This window comes from Solanum pennellii, chromosome 11 (genome assembly GCF_001406875.1).
Source record: "Solanum pennellii chromosome 11, SPENNV200".
In the NCBI taxonomy this organism is placed as follows: Eukaryota; Viridiplantae; Streptophyta; class Magnoliopsida; order Solanales; family Solanaceae; genus Solanum; species Solanum pennellii.
In genome coordinates, this window is record NC_028647.1 from 1,299,900 (window position 1) to 1,322,718 (window position 22,819).

Sequence of the window (22,819 nt, forward strand, 5' to 3'; positions counted from 1 at the left end):
TTTTTTTTTTTTTGGACAAAGGTAACAAAAATCCCACTATAGGTCTCTTTAGTGGGAGTCATGTAGTGGGATACCATAGTTAGATTAGTAGAATATACTATTATGAAGATTCTTGTATGCATATCACATCAATTTTCTGTTAAAGCTAAATGCTACAGATTCTAAGCTGGCACTTCTTTTAGTTCACCTGTTTCCTCCTTTTCTCTCATTTGTTCTATTTATAAATTGATATCATAGGGAGGTACGTTTTCCTGTTCTGGAAGAAAGTCTTCGCAAGTTGGGAGTGGAAAAACTTAGTAAAGATGATGTTCAGAAGATGCAGTGGGAAGTTCTCGAATTTAAAATCGGCAATTGGATTCATTATATGAGGATTGCTGTAAGTTTTCTCTAACACCTCATTAAGTTGAAAAATATTTGGCATTTGACTGTCTTATGATAATCAAACAGGTCAAATTGTTATTCGCTGCTGAGCGGAAAGTTTGTGATCAAATGTTTGAAGGATTTGAGCAGATCAAAGATCAATGCTTTGCTGACGTTACTACTGGGAGTGTTGCTATGCTGCTTAGTTTTGGTGATGCGATTGCCAAAAGCAAAAGATCACCTGAGAAGTTGTTTGTCCTTCTAGATATGTATGAAATAATGAGGGAACTTCACACAGAGGTATGAAACTTTAGTAGCAACAAGCTTTTATTTATTGCATTGTATCAAAGAGGTAAAGGTTGATTTTAAGTTTTCGTTAAACTTTGTTGCTCAAGTTCTCAATCAGCTTGTCTTTAACGTGGTGACTGTTGGTTTAATTGATACTCCCTCTCTCCTAATTTATATGACTTACTTTCCTTTTTAGTCAGTCTCAAAAAGAATGACACATTTCTATATTAAATAGCAATTTAACTTTAAAATGTCAATTTTACCCTTAATGAAATGATTTATAGCAACACAAATTTCTATTGTTCATTTTAGACCACAAGTTGTATAAGTTTTCCTTTTTTTCTTAAACTCCGTGTTGAGTCAAACTACCTCACATAAAATAGGACATAGGAAGTATCATTTATAGTATAGGTTAAGAAAGTTGTTAATTCTTAATAGATAATAGACAGAGATAGTGCTCTTTAACTGAGGTTGTTAACAAGTTACTTGACACATATGAGTTGATCGATTAAGAAAATTTTAACATGATGTGAAAACACACTCCTGTTTACTTGATAAGGCAGTAATGGATTTTGATATGGTTGTTCCCGTCTTACTTTGTACTTGTAGTCTTAAAAGCTGCCCACTGTCTGACAGATTCTCAAGTTATGCTATCTGTTAAATTAGTATGGTCCAAATGATATTTTGCACGAAGTGATAACATGGTGATGACATGACAATAACAAATGGAACATTGGTACCTCCTAGAAAAGTGTGTTGCAAGTGAAGTAAGCACACACTTGGTGACCAACAATCTTTCTTCTGTATTTCTTGTTCTTTGATATAGTAATATTGTATTATGTTCATGTGTTAAACAGTCTGTTCCATTTGTATATGTCTGTGTGCGTATATTTATATATCTGCTATATATGAGTGTATATAATAAGCCTCAGGTTTAAGTATTTAGTCTACATAGTTAGCACTGCTATGGTGCTGTACTTCACTCTCTGTAGAGTGATGTTTGAGCTTATGTAGGCTTAAATAGGCCTCTCTTAGAGGTCTACTGCATTTGTTTTGCATCTAATATCTTTCTATTACGTCCCACAATGTTTTAGGTGTATTTTTCATCTTCGTTCACCCTGTAATCTGCTTCCAACTTTCTGGTTTAATTTTCACATACGAATGCTGTGGATTTTATGCAGATTGAATTACTATTTAGAGGTAAATCTTGCAACGAAATCAGGGAGTCTGCTTTTGGTTTGTCAAAGCGACTTGCTCAGACAGCCCAAGAAACATTTCGAGACTTTGAAGAAGCTGTGGAGAAAGATGCAACAAAAACTGCCGTCTCAGATGGAACTGTCCATCCCTTGACGAGCTATGTCATTAATTATGTGAAGTTCCTATTTGAGTAAGTTTTCTCAACTAAATGACGTCTTCTACATTTATATACATTGGAAGCTTCTACCTAGTTGATATTACTAGACCATGTTCCGTCACTAGCTTTTGGAACAACTTGTAGTGCACTTTACCTCACTGAATGTCGGTAATATAAGTTTCTTGGTAAATGGAAGAATAGTGTGAAACTAGTTCAAACTACCATGTCTTGCATTCTGCTTCTCTTGATTGTTTTGTCTCTGAAGGTGGATGGACAAGATGCTCAATTTAAAATTTCAGGGATGTTCATGGTATCACAAGTAAATGCGTCAGAAAGACAAGATACAGATGTATTGATCTAGAAGTGAGATATAGGAAAATAGTGAACCTAGGTCCTGAGTCATTTAGAAATTTTCGAACACTCAAAGAAGCAGAGTGGAAGAGTCTTTTATCTATGTGAATTTACATGCAAAGTTGATCATAAAATATTAAGGAACTTGCAAGTTGCTGCATCACAAGATGGTAAAGCAGTTGTCAGAATCAGAATCAAGGCTTTGGCTTGACGTGAGTTGGCGGGTGCATCAGAGGTGGCAGCCTATGATTATCCTAACTGATTGTCACAATTTACCTATCATTATCCCTACTGATTGTCACAATTTACCTTTGATTATCCCAACTGATTGTCACAATTTACCTATAAGACACGAAAAGATTGTCACAATTTACCTATGATTATCCCAACTGATTGAAATACGAGAGTGTGGAAGGGATTGACCATTTGTCTAGATTGCAAGGATCAAACATTACTCGGGCATTATTTAGTTTTACACTAGTTTCTGTGGGTAGAGTGGCTATTGTTGCTTCTAGTTAGTTTTAGGCTTTTAGCATCTACATTTGCATCGTGCTTATCTTTAAAAGGAAGGAAGTGCCCGTATGCTGAAACTTCCTTGTCTGTCTTTGTTGAGTTAATTTTCCCTCATGAGTTGCTTGGTTCCGTTTGTTCAGCTACCAATCAACATTGAAACAACTATTCCAAGAATTTGAAAATGGAGACTCAAATTCTCAACTTGCTGCTGTCACAATGCGCATAATGCAGGCTCTTCAAACCAATTTGGATGGGAAATCTAAGCAGTATAAGGATCCATCTCTGACTAACTTGTTCCTTATGAACAATATTCACTACATGGTCAGATCTGTTCGCAGGTTTGTTGCATAGACTGTATATAAACCACAATCATATATGTTTGCTTGGAAATTGGTGCTAATAATCTGTTCCTTGTAGGTCTGAAGCCAAGGATTTATTGGGTGATGATTGGGTCCAAAGACACCGGAGAGTTGTACAGCAACATGCTAATCAATATAAAAGAATTGCTTGGGCAAAGGTATTGATTTTCTTGCCTCTCCCTCCCCATTACTTCTTATCTCAAAGAGAAGAAACAAGGAAGAAAATATACACACTGCAAAATTTATAATGCTATATAAAGATGAAGTTAAGTTGGTGATAATACCATGAGTGAGTAATCCTGACATGATGATGTGTCGGTACTATATTTGTGGTTTTTCTTGTATTTTCTGTTCCATTTGTGATGTCCGAACTGATGATTTCACTACATGACTTTGAGTTACTTTGTGTTTTATGTAATTTTATCTGTGAGTAAAACTCAGTCCGTCTGAGTGTACTTACATTCCCGGTCCCGAGCATGTATAAAGAAGGGTTGTGGTAGCCTAAGCTGCTTAGACTCTTCATTTCGGTGCTGCACACGTGTTGATACGATGTGTGTTGGGATCCGTATCTGATCTAGTCAACTGATTTTGGGTACTTTAACCATATTTGACGAGAGATTCTGGACATAATTATCTCATAAGTCAGGTTTTATAACTCTATTTTAGATATTTGAATTATTTTTTAGCTGAGTCCCCGCACCCAAATCCATACTTGGATCCGTATCCCTGAATTGAAAATTTAGATCATAAAGGATCCGACCTCTAGATCCACAACCGTATTGGACACCCGCTCCAGAGTCCGAGCAACTTAAGTGGTAGGCTGACAAGCCTGCATAAGGCTTGCCAACATGATAACTCCATATAATACAGACGAATAAGTGGGGATTGATATAGCTGACCCCAATTTGTTTGGAATCCCAACCTATTTGTTCTTTCTTTAATTCATATTTCCAAAACTATGACTTCAACAAAGGGAATACTACTGAATATTACAGGTAACTAATGCTTCTCAAATAGATAGAAACATATTGGCAAAACACCAGAACACTAGAACGTGAAATTTTTGGCACTTCCATATGTGATTTGAGGTATCTCTAATCAGTGTGTAAACTATGAGATTGTTAAAGCTACCGATTACCATGGTTATTTTTATCTAACACACAGTAACTACCATTGCTTCTATGCATTATCATCATCATCATTTTTTGGCATATTTTTCTTTGGTATTTCCGTCGAATTACCATGGTTATTTTGATTTGTATTTTCCGGAGTTCTAAAATTGGGCCAAGTTATCTGAAAAGATAGGTTGTGCATAAATTAATGATAGTCATTAACTCGTTTTACTTTGATTAGATTCTGCAATGCCTCTCGATTCAAGGGCTAACATCATCTGGGGGAAGTAACTCTATGGGTGTAGATGGGCAAAATAGCAGTGGAGTATCAAGAGCGCTTGTAAAAGAAAGGTCATTCAATTTCTTTAGCGTAGTTAACTAACTTCATGATCAAGTATCTTCATCCCAGTCCGCTTAGCATTTGGTAATTTTTCACAGGTTGAAGACATTCAATATTCAATTTGAGGATCTTCATCAAAGACAAAGTCAATGGACAGTCCCAGACACCGAGCTACGAGAGTCATTGAGGCTTGCAGTCGCTGAAGTCTTACTGCCTGCATACAGATCTTTCATCAAGCGCTTCGGGTATGATATATTCATTGATTACGTTTGTATTTCTCTTTTCGCACAATGGAATCTTAACGTGGAATCACAACAGAATTATCGTTTGACAGTTAACAAACTTCATATATGTAATTAGTAGCATCCACTATAGGCATAATACATAAACAAAACTCAAACTAGCTTGGTCTCAACTGACAAATAAACACTCCAACTTCGAGTATGCAAATCTAGGTACTTCAGCTCGTCTCCATCATGTTGTCAGTTGAACACTCCAACTTACACAATGATCATCTATGCACCAACAATATTTTATGTCATTTTCACATAGGGTATTCACATGACACAATGGGGTCGAGTTGGAGTGTTTAGTTGCTGAAATTAAGACCAAGTTGAGGTGTCTAGATGTGCACTCTCAAAGTTGATCGTACTTGCCATCTGAGATCAAGTTCAATGTTTGTTTATGTATATTATGCTATGCCAATATAACATTGCTTCAAACTTCATACTTTCTTGTATGATTACTTCTATTCTTATTCTGATAATTCAATGTATTTTCCGGAATAGGCTCATGGTTGAGAGCGGTAAGAACCCCCAAAAGTATATCAGGTACTCGGCTGAAGATCTTGAACGTATGCTTGGTGAATTTTTCGAGGGTAAGACGTTGAATGAGCCAAAACGATGAACCTCTGACTAAAAAAGCTAGCTGCATATTCCACACTTTTTCTGTGCTGATACACGACATAGTTCTTCCGTCAACGTTGATGGCTTTGTTAAGGTTTATCATGTGTAAGATCTGCAGGTTGCAACAAAAGTTTGAGGAAATAAAATGTGACAAAAGTATATAGGATATATGACAACAGTAAAATGCAGTGTTTTTTTCTTATAGTTCAAGTATTTAACATGACATGTTATGTTTGTACAGAAAAATATCATTCTTATTCCATCATATACACATTTTATGTCTTATTGAGGACAAAGAGTAAAATTATCATAGCGTTCGTTTCATGTTATCTTCTACATACACTTGTGTCATCACCAATATACTTTTAAAATCAATTAATACGAGTTAGAATTTAGTGAAAAAAATAGTCAATTTTCCATCGAATAGTTCAGTGAAAAAGAATTAATCAACTTCCCCTTTTTTTATATAGCAATTTGTGTCCTACGTGTATTATGTCACATAGATATCATGTGTCCACATTGCCAATTTTATACAAGTTAAAATGTCCTAGATTTTTCTTTTTTCAAATTCACTGCTAGACAGAGTGTTAAGTGGTCTTTTATTAGAAATAAAAATCTCAATAGGGATAAGTACAAGTAAGGGCGCTGGACCTTACCTTACTAGTCCTAGTAACGATCCTCTACTAACTAACAAGCATGAAGAAAATACGAGTTAGAGAGAACTAGGTATTTTGTGATCATCACCGAGTTTGTAATACAATATTACAAAGGATGCTTAGTATTGTGTAAAATTATCAACCTTCCTTTTAAAGATGAACGAATTAAAATGAATTGATTGTCCATCTAAAGTAACGTGTAATATTTTGCTCCTGTCTTCATCTTCAAATCTATCCAACAACAAAACGAATCTAAAGTGTCTATATATGAAATAAGGTCAATAAGAAAAAGTAAATCCTGTGGACAAAATCTCTATTAGCCTTAGAATAATTCTTACGAAAATCTCTATCTTTTTGTCATTCCAGTCCAGCAAACAAAGAGAAATGGCTTATGCTGCTATTTCTTCACTTATCTATACATTGGAACAACAACTCTTCAAACCTAATCAATATTTCCATAAGTAGAAATATTTTTACAATTTCATTCTTATTTTTCTTTCTAAACTAAAAATAGCATAGTTCATCAATTTTGAAGTGAAAATCCAAACTCAATGACTAATCCAAAATTATGTTGATATATTTGATTTGTATAAGTTCTGGAAATTTATTAAACGTATAAATACAAGATATTGTATATGCTTACCATTGCAATGTTTCTTTTCTCTGGTTTGAATTCTCCTCATCACTTATCAGAATGACTAAATATTCCTCTTTGAACTTAAATTCATTTTCCCTCTTCTTCCGCAGATACTTCTTCTCGGAAAACAGACAAGATGCATCACTACGTAAATAGTGCAAGATGTAAATAACGCAATCACAAACGATTTTTGAACTTTATGTATATATATATACTAGTTTCCGGAACGTGCGTTGCACGTTTGTCCCATACAATTATTATAAAGTTGAATTATTATATAGAAAATGTTGAAATTAGAAATATTAGTTTTACCAATTTATATTTTATTCATTAAATAAAATGCATAATAATCGAATAGTACATTTACCATCAAGCACGAAATATGGAAAAATAATTATATTACTATAGCATCTAATAATATGAATATATCTATATGACTTTATCGTTAATAATCTCTCATTACGCTCCATATTAGTAAGTACACAAATATGTAGCTAGTTAAAGAAACTATATTAGTAAGGAAAGATAAAAGTAAATAAATATTATAAAAGTACATTTAAAAACGAATCTAAATGTCATAAATTAGTAATTTCAGCACTAATAAAAATAGACTTATAACATTCATAATTTCATAGAAGATTATATTAAAGAAGTATAATCGGTAAAGAATACAAAAAAATTAAACAGATAAGAATAAATACAACATTCATATCCTTCTTAAGACTTTAATTATAACAATATATATAGTAAAAAGAAATACACAAGGAGTAGAGTTTTTTTTTTCTCCCGTAACCAAAAAAAAAGCAATCTAAAATGGTAAAGATAAAATTTATGATACAAAATATCATTCTAATGAGGATCAACAAATATTAATATTTTAAAACAAAAAAAAAGTACCTAAAAATTGCCTAATGATTCACATCAACACGAGGCAAGTGGTAAAGAAAAATTATTTTCATGATACATATATATAGCTAAAGATTCATTGGATAAGATGAAAAGGTGAAGAGTTGTTTAAGTTAATTTTCAGAAGTTAAGTGATCTTAGACATGGGGTAGAGGAAAGGTGATTGTTTTTACTAATAATTCAATACATTTAATTATACTAACTAAAGAGAGAGGGTAACAAATTTAATCATTTAACCACATTAATTATAGAGAAAGAATAGATAATTTTTATTTAAAAAAAAAAAAGTAATTCCTAACAATTTCCTATGAAATAATTTCTAACAATTTTCTATAAAATATTTTTGTCTTTCAAAGTTTGACTTTACACCTTCTTATTTTTAGTATTTAGTATAATATAATATAATTATTACTTAGTATGTAAATAATTAGAATTTAAACCATTGTGTCTAGATGCATGTATTTAAATATGATTATTTAATATTAAATTAATTATATATTAATATTTAATTTAATTTAGGAATAAAAAAGGGCAAAATAGTAATTCAACTTTTAAGTTAGGAGCTTCCCACTTATAATAATATATGATATATAACCTTTAAAACGGAATGTGTGTGTGTGAGAAAGAGACTGTCTCTGTAGACTGTATGTGTGCGTTCAGCTCAAGCAAGCAACAGGTCAATAATAAGTCTGCTTGCCTGCTGAGGGTAGTTTAGTCATTTGACCTGATTTCTTTTTTCTCATTCGTTCATATTATTGCAGATTTGTTTCCATTGTAGCTGTATAGACATTTTTAGCACATATTGTGCATTGCGCACTGTGGGCTCATATTTAATCCAAATAAAATTTGGGTAAAAATCACGTTGGAATTTCGGATTACCAAAAATCCATGGATTATGACATATGGATATCGACAAAATAGGGGGTTCGCTTGTTTTAGGGCTCGTTTGACCTTGAAATTGGGTCAATTTTCCCTTGGGGATCAACAGGTTCCATAGTTAATGTCTTAACGGATATCCATAAATAATTTGAGCAAAACTCACGTCATAATTTCGGATCATCAAAAATCCATTGACTATAACACATGAAAATCGGCAAAATGAGGGGTTTGCCTGCTGTGGGGCTTGTTTGACTTTTAAAATGAGTCGGTTTGCCCATGGGGACGAACTGACTCCATAGCCAAGTTCTTAACGGAGGTCCATGAAAATTTTGGGTAAAAATCACGTTTGAATTTCGGATCACCAAAAATTTACACACTATAACACATAAAAATCAGCAAAATGGGGGTTTGCCTGCTGTGAAGCTCATTTGACCTTGAAAATGGACCGATTTTCCCATGGGGATCAACTGGCTCCATAGATAAGGTCTTAACAGACGTCCATGTAAAATTTGGGCAAATATTATGTCGGAATTTCGAATCTCCGAAAATCCGTAGAGTATAGCACATGAAGATTGACAAAATAGGTTGAGCTCGTTTGACCTTGAAAATAGATCGATTTTCCCGTGTGGGCTAACTAGCTCCATAGCTAAGGTCTTAACAGATGTTCATGAAAAATTTGGGCAAAAATCACATTGATATTCTTGATCACTAAAAATCCATGGAGTCGGGGTTCGTTTGACCTTAAAAGTGGTGTAGTTTGCTCGTGGGTACGAACTGACTCCATATCCAAGGTCTTAATAGACATCTATGAAAAATTTGGGCAAAAATCACGTCAGAATTCCAAATTACCGAAAATTCACGGACTATAGCACACGAAAATTAGAAAAATGTGGTGTTGGCCTACTGTGGGGACCTTGAAAATGGGCCAATTTCCCCGTGGGGACCAACTGGCTTCATAGCTAAATTCTTAAAGGATGTCAATGAAAAATTTGGGTAAAAATTATGTCAGAATTCTGGATCACCAAAAATCCATGGATGCACACGAAATTGGCGAAATGGGGGGGGGGGGGTTTGCCTAATGTGGGGCTCGTTTGACCTTTACAATGGATCGGTTTGCCCGTAGGGACCAACTGCTCCATAGTCAAGGTTTTAACGAACGTCCATGAAAAGTTTGAGCAAAAATCACGTTGAAATTTTGGATCATCAGCATAAATCCATGGACTATAACACGTGAAAATGGGCAAAATTGGGGGTTTGCCTGTTGTGGAACTCGTTTGACCTTGAAAATGGGTCGGTTTTTCCATGGGGACCAATTGGATCCATATCTAAAGGCTTAACGAACGTCGATGTAAAATTTGGGCAAATCTCACGTCGAAATTCTGGATCACAAAAAATTCATGGACTATAACACACAAAAATCGACAAAATAGGGTTTGCCTGCTGTGAGGCTTGTTTGACCTTGAAAAGGGGTTGGTTTGCCCGTGAGAACCAACTGGATCCATAGCCAAGGTCTTATGGGGCGTCCATGAAAATTTGGGCCAAAATCATGTCGGAATTTTAAATCACCAAAAATCCATGGATTAGCACACAAAAATTTGCAAAATGGGGGGTGGGGGGAGGGTTTGCTTGCTGTGGAGCATGTTTGACCGTGAAAATGGGCTGGTTTCACGTGGGAACCAACTAACTCCATAACTAAGGTCTTAATGGACGTCCATGAAAAATTTGGGCAAAAATCATGTTGGAATTTCGAATCACCAAAAATTAATGGACTATATAGGATACGAAAATTGGCAAAATTGGGGGTTTGCCTGCTGTGGGGCTCGTTTGACCTTGAAAATGAGCTAGTTTACCCATAGGGACCAACTGGCTCCATAGCCAAGGTCTTAACTGACGTCCACGAAAAATTTGGGCGAAAATCATGTCGGAATACCGTATCACCAAAAATTCATGGACTATAATAGCACACGAAAATTGGCAAATTGGGGGGGGGGGTTTGTCTGCTGTGGCACTTATTTGACCTTGAAAATGGGTCAGTTGTCCCGTGGGGACCAACTGACTCCATAGCTAAGGTCTTAACTGACGTCCATGAAAATTGGGGCAAAAATTACGTTAGAATTCCAGATCACCAAAATTCATGGACTATAACACACAAAATCCACAAAATTGGGGGTTTGTTTGTTGTGGTGCTCGTTTGACCTCGAAAATGGGCCGGTTTGCGTGTGGGGATACCCATTTGACACTGGAGTGTCAAAGCCATAAGAAGAGTCCACGCACTAGAAATGTTATATAATCAAGAGAAGCAAAACGAATGAGGCTTGCTATGTTGTACGCTCACATTGCTTACAACATGACTTGAACCCTCGACCAATATAATTGGTTAGAGGTGGAGGTGTTTCATCAAATGAGCAAGCCTCACTCGTCTTTCCAAATATATCTTATATATAAAGTATATTGTTTACTTGTATAGTTTATTCCTATTTTTGAATGGTTTTCAAACAATTTTTGCAGCTGCGGTATGAAACCTTTACGAAATAGGGAGATAGTGAAGGTACCACATGTTAGGCGCGTGATTGAGGTTTCTCGTAGAGCTTCGATGCTTTTAAAATGTGCTCTAATGGGATTTTGAAAAAATCGCTCTATGTAAATTGCAGTGTACTGTTTCTAACTATTTCATTTAGTTTTATAATCATGTAAGAAATATATATGTTTTGCTTGAACAAAGATTATACGTATATTGTATATCCCTCAGCTATTTTTAGTATAATCAGTTTGATGGACGGAAATATAGGTTAATTTTTCATGTTTTTCTTCACCTATTTCTGAATTAGATATACACCTCTTTGTCTATTAGCAGTACCATTTTCTTCCCCCCACTCTTTCTTTGTTTATTTTTCTTTTATCTTCTATGGTTAAAATGTAAAAGTTATATCTAAATTATGCGAAATAGATTAATTTTGAATTATGATCACTTCTTTCATCGAGACTTAATTCAAATCACAATGATATTTTCTTGTTCCTGAATGGGTATGATTTTATTAATTCAAATCACAATGATATTTTCTTGTTCCTGAATGGGTATGATTTAAATTGTAAACTCACCATAGGAAAAGGTCTAGATGAACAAAAGTCACTTGACTGTAACGAGAGGAGCTCTAGCTTACTTACTCTACTTCCACTGCCGCCTTTACTGTTTTGGCGTACATATTTTACTTTAATTTAATTTTGTGTGTTATAAGTATGACACTTTTAACTTGTATAAAATTAAACAAATAGATACATGTTTCCTATGTGGTGTCCTGCATGAAAATTTATGACCTGCGGGAAATTCTACTTATATACAAGTTTATACAAGTTCTAGTTGTGCACGTCACCCATCATTAGTCAACCATAAAAGTAGTATAAAATGGCTGCATTGTGCCATCATTACTCAACAAACCCATTAGCAACCCATTATCTCACAATTATAAAATACAAAAGAGTTACCCCATTGAGCATCTTGCATCTTAAGTCGTATTAATTAAGTGAAACAATTTGATTTTCTTGTTGTTGTGTATTAGATTGTGTTCTCTCTCATTTGTCAATGGAAATTCATTATCTCATGTTATTAAACAAATGATACAAAGTAAATACACTAGTAGTCTTTGTCCCCCATTTAGAAAAAAATAATACTAATAATTTGGAGAAAACCTTTTATCTTAATAATAACAAAACAGAGACATTAAATCTGCAAGCAAATTGCAATAATTGTTATCCTCTCTATTGACTCTTTCTCCCCTGCAAAGAGAAATGGCTTATGCTGCTATCTCTTCACTTATGCATACATTGAACCAACTCTTGAAACCTGATCAATCTTTGGTTTGTCGATGTTGTACACAACAACATCTCCAATCTATTTATCAAAATCTTTCTGCTCTGCAAGATTTCCTTGACGATACTACCACAAGGGATATTCAAACTCTTAAGGTATATATGTTAGTTCATTAAATTAATCTTACTCATGTTGTATATGTTCTTTTTTAATTTATCGATTTTCAATTTCAAGGTTATAGAAAACAGGATCAGAAATGTAGTTTACAAAGCAGAAGATAGAGTTGATTCAAGTCTAAGAAGCATCATTCTAGCAGATTGCGAGCACAAGAGGCAAAAGGCTTGTACATCCTTTTATGAAGAATTGTTGAAAGTGGAACAACAAGTTTATTTTCTAAACAAAGAGGTGATGTTAATCGAGTTTAACAACCATGGAAGTAAATCTGAAGAATTAGCAAGAATTTCCTCCTCACTAGAAAAAAGTACAATTGAGGAAAATAGTATTGTTGGGATGGAGGATGACTTCAACATCATACTTGATCGCCTCACTGCCAAAACAGACGAGTTAACTGTCATACCAATTTTTGGTATGGGCGGTATAGGTAAGACAACTCTTGCTAGAAAAGTTTATGATGATTCATATGTTCGTTCTCGATTCGATAAACAGGCATGGGTCACGATCTCTGAAGAATACAATGAGAGACAAATGCTTCTTGAACTTGTCTCTTCAATTATGGGAAGCAAGCAAGAAGCGAGCAATGATGAACTAATGGAGATTTTGTATAGAGGCCTGAAGGGTAGGAGATTTCTAATTGTCATAGATGATATTTGGAGTACTAATGCTTGGGACCAAATGCAAAGAATATTTCCAAATGATGACAATAGAAGCCGAATTCTATTAACCACTCGGCTCAAGTATGTTGCTGATTATGTCAGTTGTCCTGATTTTCCACCTCATAGTAAGTCTTTCCTAAGTCTAGAAGATAGTTGGAATCTATTCACCGAGAAAATATTCAAAAAAGATCCATGTCCTCCTCTGCTAGAAGAAATAGGGAAGCATATTGTACAACAATGTCGAGGATTACCCCTCTCGGTTGTTGTTGTTGCTGGACTTGTTGGAAAAATGGACCCAACACATGATAATTGGAAGAAGGTTGAGGAAAATCTGAGCTCGTTCTTTGGTACTGTGTCTGAACGGTGCCAATCAATTCTTTCTCTGAGCTACACTTATTTGCCCCAATATTTAAAGGCTTGTTTCCTCTATGTTGGAGGTTTTCCTGAAGATATGGAGATTGATGTTTCCAAGTTGATTAGGCTATGGATTGCTGAGCAATTCGTAAAGGCAAGAAGCAATAAAAGATTAGAAGTGGTGGGAGAGGAGTATGTAGAAGAGTTAATTGATAGAAGTCTAATTTTGGCTGGTGAACAAAGGGCTAATGGAAGGATGAAAAGTTGCAAAATTCACGATCTTCTTCGCCAAATGTGCCTAAGGGAAGCTCAAACTGAAAATGTTGTGCATCTCATGAATGGGGATGCTCTCAAAGCCATAGATGATCAACGTCGAGTGATCCTTGTGTCTAATGTTGAAGAGAAGCATGATTATCGTCTGCAATATAGCAGTGGTACTATAATACGTACCTTTATTTCAATGGATAAAACTTTTCCAAAAGCGATGCATTCAAAGTTGAAGTTGCTTAAAGTATTGGACGTATTATCAATTGAATACGATTTCTCTTGGATAATACCTCAACTTGTACATTTGAGATATGTTGCTGCAAGAATTGGGGAAGGTCTTTCATTAGCCAAATTGAGAAATCTACAGACCTTAATTCTTCGAAAATATGTCTTTTTCAGACTAAATACGATGCAGCAGCCAGTAGATATCTCGAGAATGTCAGAGATAAGACGTTTGGATTTAAGATCGCCACAATATATGTGTAATCCTGTTAAAGCAGAATACCCTTTGTGCCTTCTGAATAACTTGCATACACTTTATCTCTATAACTCTCCTTTTATTGCGGAAATCATAAGAAGAAGTCCCAATCTGAAAAAGCTAACGATTTTAGATAGATCTAAGCATCCTGAGTGGGCTGTTATTCTTAATTATCAGAGTATTTTACAGGATCTGGAGACACTAACCATCGATACAGAAGAAAACATTGATCCGATGATTATCTCTGGCGATATTTCTCTTCCTAATATTAAGAAGTTGACACTAATAGGTACTCGTATACCATGGGAAGATGTGAAATTTCTGGCTAATTTACCCAATCTTGAGGTGTTCAAAGGGTTTCGTGCATTTGCTGGAACAGATTGGAAAGTTGATGAAGATGTTGTGTTTCACAAATTAAAATATCTACTACTGAGTAATTGCTATAATCTGGAAAGGTGGGAATTAGCAGCTGGTAGTGATAATTTTCCGATGCTTGAGCAACTAAAACTGATTGATTTTCATGAACTGGAGGAGATTCCCGAGAGTATTGGAGATATAATGACACTAAAATTCATCGAGATATTTTTTTGCAGCTCTGGTGCAGAGAATAGTGCTAAGAGAATTCAACAAGAGCAAGAGAGCTTGGGAAATTATGAGCTTCAACTTCAAATTATTACTCCTATAGTATGTTAAAATTCCATCTTTAATTATTAGTCAATCATTAATTAATATTTTTTATTTCACCTGCTAAATAAAAAAAAATTATTTACATTTCTTATACACTACACCTTGAAGTTTTGTCCAAATTTTATTCTTTTATTTCTGTTAATAATAACAATTTGTCTGATGGCTTTGTTTTCTACTTTTCTCGACTCTTTTGGTGTTGGACAAAAAAAGTCTCGGAGAGCTCGCCAATAATAGGTGAATTTTTGCTGCTTTTTTGCATTTTTTTTATATTACCTGCCTCTTGATTGTTTCCTCACTTTCTTTTTTCCAATTCTTCATTATCTCCAGAGAGTCGAGCTAATTTCAACTCAACAAAGTGACGTGCTCTCGATTGATGTTGTTTGGCAACATTTAACTTCTGGTGCAAATTTATATTTGAGAGATAATTTTATGTGATTAGTTGTTGTTTTATGTTATTTTCTTTACCTGATCATTGTAGTGTTTTTTTGGTGTTGTTTTTGTGCAGTTTAGGTGATGTTTTTTGGAGCTGTGTTTTGTGCAGTTTCTATGCTAGTTTTTGTGCTGATTTTTGGTGGTTAGGTGTTGCTGTCTGCGCAGCAGTTTGGTGGCGTTTTGGAGCTTCTTTTGTGCAGTTTGGTGATGTTTTTCGGAGTTGTGTTTTGTGCAGTTTGATGCTGATTTTTGGTAGTTTGATGCAGCAAGTTGGTGCTGATTTTTTGGTGGTTTGATGTTGTTGTCTAGTGTATAGTTTGGTGCTGATTTTGCAGTTGTCTACTGATTTTTTTGGTTGTTTTGGTGCTGTAATTCGATAGCTGCTATTTTTTGTTGTAGTTTAAGCTATTTTCTGCACAAAAATTGTTGAAAACAGAGCACTATAGTTCAATTAAGTTGCTGATTTTTGAATTTTTCTGCAATTTTATGCAGTTTCATTGATGTAATGACCGATTATTAACATGAAAATAAAATCATAGTTTTGCTCACAATATTTTCTCAATTGTGTTGTTACCTAGCATTTTGCTTGAGCAACTAATACTGGATCGTTTGTATAATTTGATGGAGATTCCGGAGAGTATTGGAGATATAATGACACTAAAATCCATCGGAATATCATGGTGCGGCTCTGGTGTAGAGACAAGTGCAAAGAAAATCCAACAAGACCAACAAAGCTTGGGAAATTATGAGCTTCAAGTAATAAGGTATGTTAAAATTCCATCTTTAAATCAGATCACTTGTGTTTAGAGGTTTTATTTTAAATTTGTGATCATTTGGAGCGTCGCGTGGTTTAATTGAAATTACAAATTTAAACAACACTTTGTTGAACAATGCATATATATAAACTTGTCAACAACACATTTTGTTAATTTGTGGTGTATTTCTCCATTTGTTTTGGAAAGATGAAGAAAGAGAAGGTACTTGAAGGAAGCTGGTGATGATTGATCCTCCGTTTATAGAGTGATAGAGTAATCTTGTCAAATGTCAAGAATTGAATGGCAAGGTACAATTCTTACGAGTTCTTCTAACGGTTTTCTCTTGTGTAATACATGAGCTTGTACATTTGAGATATGTTGCTGCAGGAAGCTCTTTCTCTGGGGATGTTTTCAAGAAGTTGACATTATCAGATACGAAAGTACAGTGAATGTACCACTCGTTGGACGCGTGACTGAGGTATCTCGAAGAGCTTCGATGCTTTTAACACATGCTCTGATGGGGTTTGGAAAAGATCCCTCCATGTAAAAGTGTAGTGCCCTGGCTTTAAGTGTTTCAATTAGTTTTCTTCTAGCTGAGTCAAATTGTCATATGCAATATTTATCAGTTACTAACTTGGGTAAATTCAGAGATTGTCATTACAAACTTGTCGAATATGAAACGGACTATTTTTGAGCATTTCTTCACCAAAATCCGAGAATACTCTCTTGATAAACCTTACATCCAAGAAGTCGAAAAAGAGACAATCTTATACGACAAAGATCAACAACTTCTGCAGAAAATAAACAACTTGATTTCGCATCAATACAGGTATATGGACTTTTGGACTTAAAAGAGTCCAATGGTATGGATCAGAGCCCAAAAAAAAAAAAAGCAACAATAATCCAAAAGGATTTTAACACTTTTTTGATATGTTAATAAGAATCCTTACTGGTTTCACTTTAAAGGGTGTCCTATGAGTTATTCAAAGGGTGAGTATCCTATGCTTTTATCCCCCATTAAGAAAAAGGTAAATTGTGTGGACAAAATCTCTTAGCTTCATAATAACAAAGGAGAGAGACATTAAATCTTTTACTCATTCCAACAAACAAAGAGAAATGGCTTATGCTGCTATCTCTTCGCTTATGTATACATTGGAACAACTATTCAAACCAAATCAATCTTTCGTTTGTCCATGCTCTACACAACAACATGTCGAAAATCTCAATCAAAATCTTTCTGCTCTGCAAGATTTCCTTGATAATACTACCACAAAGGATATTGAAACTCTTAAGGTATTGTATAGTTATCAAAATCGTACTGATTTTAATTATATAGTTTTTTAACATAATAATTAATTTATGGAGTTTCAATTCCAAGGTTGTAGAAAAGAGGATCAGAGATGTAGTGTACAAAGCAGAGGATAAAGTTGATTCAAGCTTAAGAAGCATCATTCTAGCAGATAGCACAGAGAGTAGAGAAGGGGCTTGTAAATTCTTCGAGGAAGAATTGGTAAAAGTGGAAAAAGATGTTGATTCTCTCAGGAAAGAGGTGACGCTTGTTGAGTTTAACAAGCACGGAACCAAATCTGCAGAATTAGCAACAACTCCCTTCTCACCAGATAAAAAAAGTACAATTGTGGAAAATACTGTTGTTGGGATGAAGGATGACTTCAACATCATACTTGATCGCCTCACTACCCAAAAAGACGAGTTAATTGTCATACCAATTTTGGGGATGGGAGGTATAGGTAAGACAACTCTTGCCAGAAAAGTTTATGATGATTCATGTATTCGCTCTCGATTTGATAAACATGCATGGGTCACAATCTCCCAAGAATACAATGAGAGACAAATGCTTCTTGAAGTTGTCTCTTCAATTACTACTGGAGGCAGTCAAGAAATGAGCAACGATGAACTAATGGAGATTGTGTATAGAGGTCTGAAAGGTAGGAGATTCCTAATTGTCATAGATGATATTTGGAGTACTGAGGCATGGGACCAAATGCAAAGAATATTTCCAAATGATGAAAATAAAAGCCGAATTCTATTAACTACTCGGCTCAAGTGTGTTGCTGATTATGTCAACTGCCCTGATTTTCCACCTCATAGTAAGTCTTTTCTAAGTCTAGAAGATAGTTGGAATCTATTCACCGAAAAATTATTCAAGAAAGACCAGTGTCCTCCTTTACTTGTAGAAATAGGAAAGCATATTGTACAACAATGTCAAGGATTACCTCTCTCGATTGTTGTGGTTGCCGGACTTCTTGGAAAAATGGACTTAACGCATGACAATTGGAAGAACATTGAGGAAAATCTGAGCTCATTCTTTGGTACAGTATCTGAACGGTGCCAATCAATTCTCTCTCTGAGCTACAATTACTTGCCCCAATATTTGAAGGCTTGTTTTCTCTATGTTGGAGGTTTTCCAGAAGACAGAGAGATTAATGTTTCCAGGTTGATTAGGTTATGGATTTCTGAGCAATTCGTAAAGGCAAGAAACAATAAAAGATTAGAAGTGGTGGGAGAGGAGTATCTACAAGAGTTAATTGATAGAAGTCTAATTTTGACAGGTAAACAAAGGGCTAATGGAAGGATGAAAACTTTCAAAATTCATGATCTTCTTCGCCAACTATGCCTAAGTGAAACTCATACTGAAAATGTTGTGCATATCATGAATGGGAATGTTCCCATGTTCTTATTAGAAGCCATAGATGATCAACGGCGAGTGATCCTTCTGTCTAAACTTGAAGAGAAGCAAGTTTATCCACCAATGCATAGCAATGGTATAACAAGTATAGCTCGTACCTTCATTTCAATGCAATATTTTCAGTACGACGAATTTCCAGAAGGGGTTTATTCCATTTTTTCCGCGTTCAAGTTGCTTAAGGTGTTGGACGTATTTACAGTTTGGTACGATTTCTCTAGTGTTATACCTGAGCTTGTACATTTGAGATATGTTGCTGCAAGAATTGAGGAAGGTCTTTCACTAGACAAATTGAGAAATCTACAGACCCTAATTCTTCTCAAAAATATTGGTGTCAACAGACCAACAAAGTCGGAGCAGCCACTCGATATCTGGAGAATGTCAGAGCTAAGACATGTGGATATTGATTCGCCACTATATATATCTAATCCTCTTGAGGCAGAAAATCCTTTGTTTCTCAATAACTTGCAAAATCTTTATCTCTATAACTCTCATTTTTTTGAGGAAATCATAAAAAGAACTCCCAATCTAAAAACGTTGAAGTTTTTAGATGAATCTGAGCATCCTGACTGGTCTGCGATTCTTGATTCTCTAATTCTTCTAGAGGAGCTGGAGAAGCTAGTCATACAGCTAGAGAGAATGAACGTCAACATTTTCTGTGGAGATATTTTGTATTGTAAAATCAAGAAATTAAGTCCTAATATCAAGAAATTGAAATTATTAGGTACTCATATACCATGGGAAGTTGTGAATTTGCTGGCTTATTTACCTAATCTTGAGGTGATCGAAGGGGAGTATGCATTTTCTGGAACAGATTGGAAACTAGATGAAGATGTTGTGTTTTGCAAATTAAAATATCTGTTAATTGGTGAAGCAGATTTGGAAAGGTGGGAATTAGCAGCTGCTAGTGATAATTTTCCGATGCTTGAGCAACTAATACTTTATGGGTTTGATAAACTGGAGGAGATTCCGGAGAGTATTGGAGATATAATGACACTAAAATTGATCAAAATAGACGATTGCAGCTCTTCTATAGAGAATAGTGCAAAGAGAATTCAACAAGAGCAACAAAGCTTGGGAAATTATGAGCTTCAACTTCGAATTACTCCAAAGGTATCTTCATTTCCATCTTTCATTATTATTTTCTTCCTATTTTGTTTTCACCTGCTAAAAGACACTTCTAGAAAACATGCATGTAGCAACAATTAAATATGTGTTGCAATAGATATTCATCCGCAACGGTGTTCAATTAAAATAAAAGGTAAATATATCAAATTAATTAGGTCGATATTTTTCTTCACTGTTTAGAACATTCCTCTTAAGTATCAGACTCCTCTCTCTTCTCTCTGAAAAACGAAAGCTCATCCATGGATTTAACCATTTTTCTTTGCTTTTTCTTGTAGGAATCTGCAACTTTTGGGTCTTCTTCTTCGTGAGTTGTACGTTTCTGCAACTACAGGTATGTTGGGTTTCATCTTCTTCAAAGTTAGAAATTTATTAGAAGCTAGGGTTCTTGACTAATGGGTTTCTTTAAAGTAGTTTTTGCTAGAGTTTATGTATATAATGTCATCTTTTTGTGCATTAGAGTGTGTATTTCGATTTTGGTGAAGATTGAGAAATCTCTGCGAAAATGTTTAGATGGAAATTTTCAGTTTAGGAAGAGTTAATGTTATGAAAGATGAGTTTTCATTCTTCAATCTACATGATAGTTCTTATCAATTGAAAAATCTTTTGTTTTTGAACCGGACAAAAGATTTCTAAGAATAAAATCTTAACTCTGCATGATAGTTTTGAAGAAACTTACCCCTAGATCAAGAACCAGGTTCTTGATAATTTTGCCTAAAACAATAATTAAATTAAGCAATATACTTTTAACTAAAACCTTCCTCTCTCAAGGAAGGAAAAACACAACTTTGTTTTATTAAGTCTTCAACTCAAATACAATTGTCGATTAACTCTAATCAGAATTCTTTAACTTACAAGAAGCCAAATCCACTTCTTATTAGTTAAATACTCTCCCTCCACAAGAAGCAAAACCTACTCCTTGTTGGATGTAACTGGAAAGTCAAAAGACCATAGTAATTCTCGCTATGACTTGCAAGAAATGGGGATACGAAAGGAGCTTCAACCAGTAAAGGATGATAATGGAAAAGTTCATTTAGCTAAAGCTTGTTTCTCCATGAAACCAGAAGAGAAGAAGTTGTTTTGCACTGTCCTTAAAAATGCCAAATTACCAGAAGTGTTTCAAATATATCAAGATGTGTGGAAGTGGATAAGATGAAAATATCAGGTTACAAGAGTCATGATGCTCATTTCATAATGCATTACTTGCTCCAAGTTGCTGTTAGAAAAGTGTTGCCTAAAAAAGTTTCTATAGCGTTGATTCGGTTGGAGAACTTCTTTAGAGTCATACGTGGCAAGGTGATAAAGAGAACAGATCTTGATAAAATGCAGTCTGAAATCAATGAGATTATATGTGACCTTGAAAAGAAAAATTGTTGCTATAGATGGTCTGTGGCAACGACTTTCGACTGTTGCTAGTAATCCGTTACTCTAGATACACGCCAGTTTCTGTTTAAGATACCTCCATCCTATTGCATCTTCTTTTCGCTTTGTTTATTCTCTGCTTTAGGACTCTGACATTAAGGTTGATGGCTTCAGATTTTAATTGACAACAAACAATATTACAAAAGATGTTTTGTGTACTCTCTTATATAATATTTTGTGTACTCATCACATGACAAAAGGGGTTTCGTTTAGGAAAAACGAACGAGGCTTGCTAAGCTGTACTCCCTCATTGCTACAAAATGACTTGAACCCTCGACCAATATAATTGGTTAGAGTTGGAGGTGTTTCACCAACTGAGCAAGCCTCACTTGTATATTCTATATCTACAATATCATATTTGGTTGTTTAATTAACAATTCCTGTTTTTTTGAATGTTTTGCGAACAATGTTTGCAGCTGGGATAAGAAACCTTTACGGAATAGGGAGAGAGTGAAGGTACCACTCGTTGGACGTATGATCGAGGTATCTCGAAGAGCTTCGATGATTTTTAACACATGCTCTAACGGGGTTTGGAAAAGATCCATCCATGTAAATCATATTGCAGTGTTTCAATTAGTTTTGTTTCCATTAGTTTTTAATACTGGCTATTTAAATTTTAGCCAGTATTACTAAGTGCACTATCTTTAAGTGTATAATATTTATATATGATTGTGTGTGTTATTCTCACGGTTTTTGTGCAGTTGAAGAAAGCTGACAACAAATATAATATCTCAAACTTACACTACAACTCGATTGAACAAACACACTTCGCGACTATCTTTTTAATAATATGAAACAATTGATATTAAGAAGGGCATGGATACTAATTAACTAACGAGTAACTTTCGCAAATAGCTATATATATAGTTTATCAGGGGCGGCTCAACGTAATTGAGGGCCTAAAGCGAAATTTCAATTGACGCCTAATGAATTCCATACATATTTATTTTTCTAAACTATCTAGATAGAAATTATTACTTTATTTTATTATAGATGATTTTTTTGAGTTCATCTTTTTATTTAAAATTTAATTTTAGGTAAGATTTTATCAATTTAAACATTGAAAAATACTTTTTTTATTGAAGCAATCACTCAAAATTATATAAGTAACAATTGATAAATTTGAAGCAAGAATGTTAGCAAAGGAATGTAATAAAAATATATACTATATACTCTTTATTATAAATAATTATTTTTAAAAAAAAATTAACACATAATTTTTTGTTGGTAAAAATTGGAGGTCTTTCAAAATTGGAGGCCTAAGGCAAGTGCCTTAATTTTTATAAGGCAGAGC

At 34.6% G+C, this 22,819-nt stretch overlaps 3 protein-coding genes across 3 annotated transcripts in view; all 3 read left to right on the plus strand.

The window, feature by feature from the left end:
• Positions 1-5,894, plus strand: part of LOC107004857 (exocyst complex component EXO70A1-like) — an 11,888-nt gene extending 5,994 nt beyond the window's left edge. Inside the window, exons 5-12 of the mRNA XM_015203238.2 lie at positions 238-376; positions 448-660; positions 1,830-2,035; positions 3,007-3,204; positions 3,284-3,383; positions 4,579-4,688; positions 4,776-4,922; positions 5,466-5,894. Coding sequence (XP_015058724.1) covers positions 238-376; positions 448-660; positions 1,830-2,035; positions 3,007-3,204; positions 3,284-3,383; positions 4,579-4,688; positions 4,776-4,922; positions 5,466-5,583 — 1,231 coding nt within the window. The 3' untranslated portion in view covers positions 5,584-5,894. The remainder of the gene's footprint in view (positions 1-237; positions 377-447; positions 661-1,829; positions 2,036-3,006; positions 3,205-3,283; positions 3,384-4,578; positions 4,689-4,775; positions 4,923-5,465) is intronic.
• Positions 5,895-12,051: 6,157 nt separating this feature from the next.
• On the plus strand, positions 12,052-16,871 carry LOC107003534 (putative late blight resistance protein homolog R1B-12). Its single transcript, XM_015201873.2, has 6 exons — positions 12,052-12,623; positions 12,703-15,084; positions 15,298-15,321; positions 15,415-15,487; positions 15,593-16,283; positions 16,482-16,871. The coding sequence occupies exons 1-3, from the start codon at positions 12,447-12,449 to the stop codon at positions 15,316-15,318; spliced, it is 2,580 nt and encodes an 859-aa protein (XP_015057359.1). The 5' UTR covers positions 12,052-12,446; the 3' UTR covers positions 15,319-15,321; positions 15,415-15,487; positions 15,593-16,283; positions 16,482-16,871.
• A 373-nt stretch (positions 16,872-17,244) lies between these two features.
• Positions 17,245-22,210, plus strand: LOC107003270 (putative late blight resistance protein homolog R1B-12). The gene is made up of 4 exons (XM_015201574.2): positions 17,245-17,567; positions 17,653-20,091; positions 20,382-20,437; positions 21,942-22,210. The coding sequence occupies exons 1-3, from the start codon at positions 17,391-17,393 to the stop codon at positions 20,412-20,414; spliced, it is 2,649 nt and encodes an 882-aa protein (XP_015057060.1). The 5' UTR covers positions 17,245-17,390; the 3' UTR covers positions 20,415-20,437; positions 21,942-22,210.
• The last annotated feature ends 609 nt before the right edge of the window (positions 22,211-22,819 follow it).

What these genes read in the sequence shown, in the direction of transcription:
- LOC107003534 (XM_015201873.2), top strand. Translation starts at nt 12,447, where the DNA reads ATGGCTTATGCTGCTATCTCTTCACTTATGCATACATTGAACCAACTC. An exon ending in GGGATATTCAAACTCTTAAG is followed by an intron (nt 12,624 to 12,702) that starts GTATATATGTTA and finishes TTCAATTTCAAG; the next exon opens with GTTATAGAAAACAGGATCAG. An exon ending in TTCAAATTATTACTCCTATA is followed by an intron (nt 15,085 to 15,297) that starts GTATGTTAAAAT and finishes GGACAAAAAAAG; the next exon opens with TCTCGGAGAGCTCGCCAATA.
- LOC107003270 (XM_015201574.2), top strand. Translation starts at nt 17,391, where the DNA reads ATGGCTTATGCTGCTATCTCTTCGCTTATGTATACATTGGAACAACTA. An exon ending in AGGATATTGAAACTCTTAAG is followed by an intron (nt 17,568 to 17,652) that starts GTATTGTATAGT and finishes TTCAATTCCAAG; the next exon opens with GTTGTAGAAAAGAGGATCAG. An exon ending in AACTTCGAATTACTCCAAAG is followed by an intron (nt 20,092 to 20,381) that starts GTATCTTCATTT and finishes TTTTTCTTGTAG; the next exon opens with GAATCTGCAACTTTTGGGTC.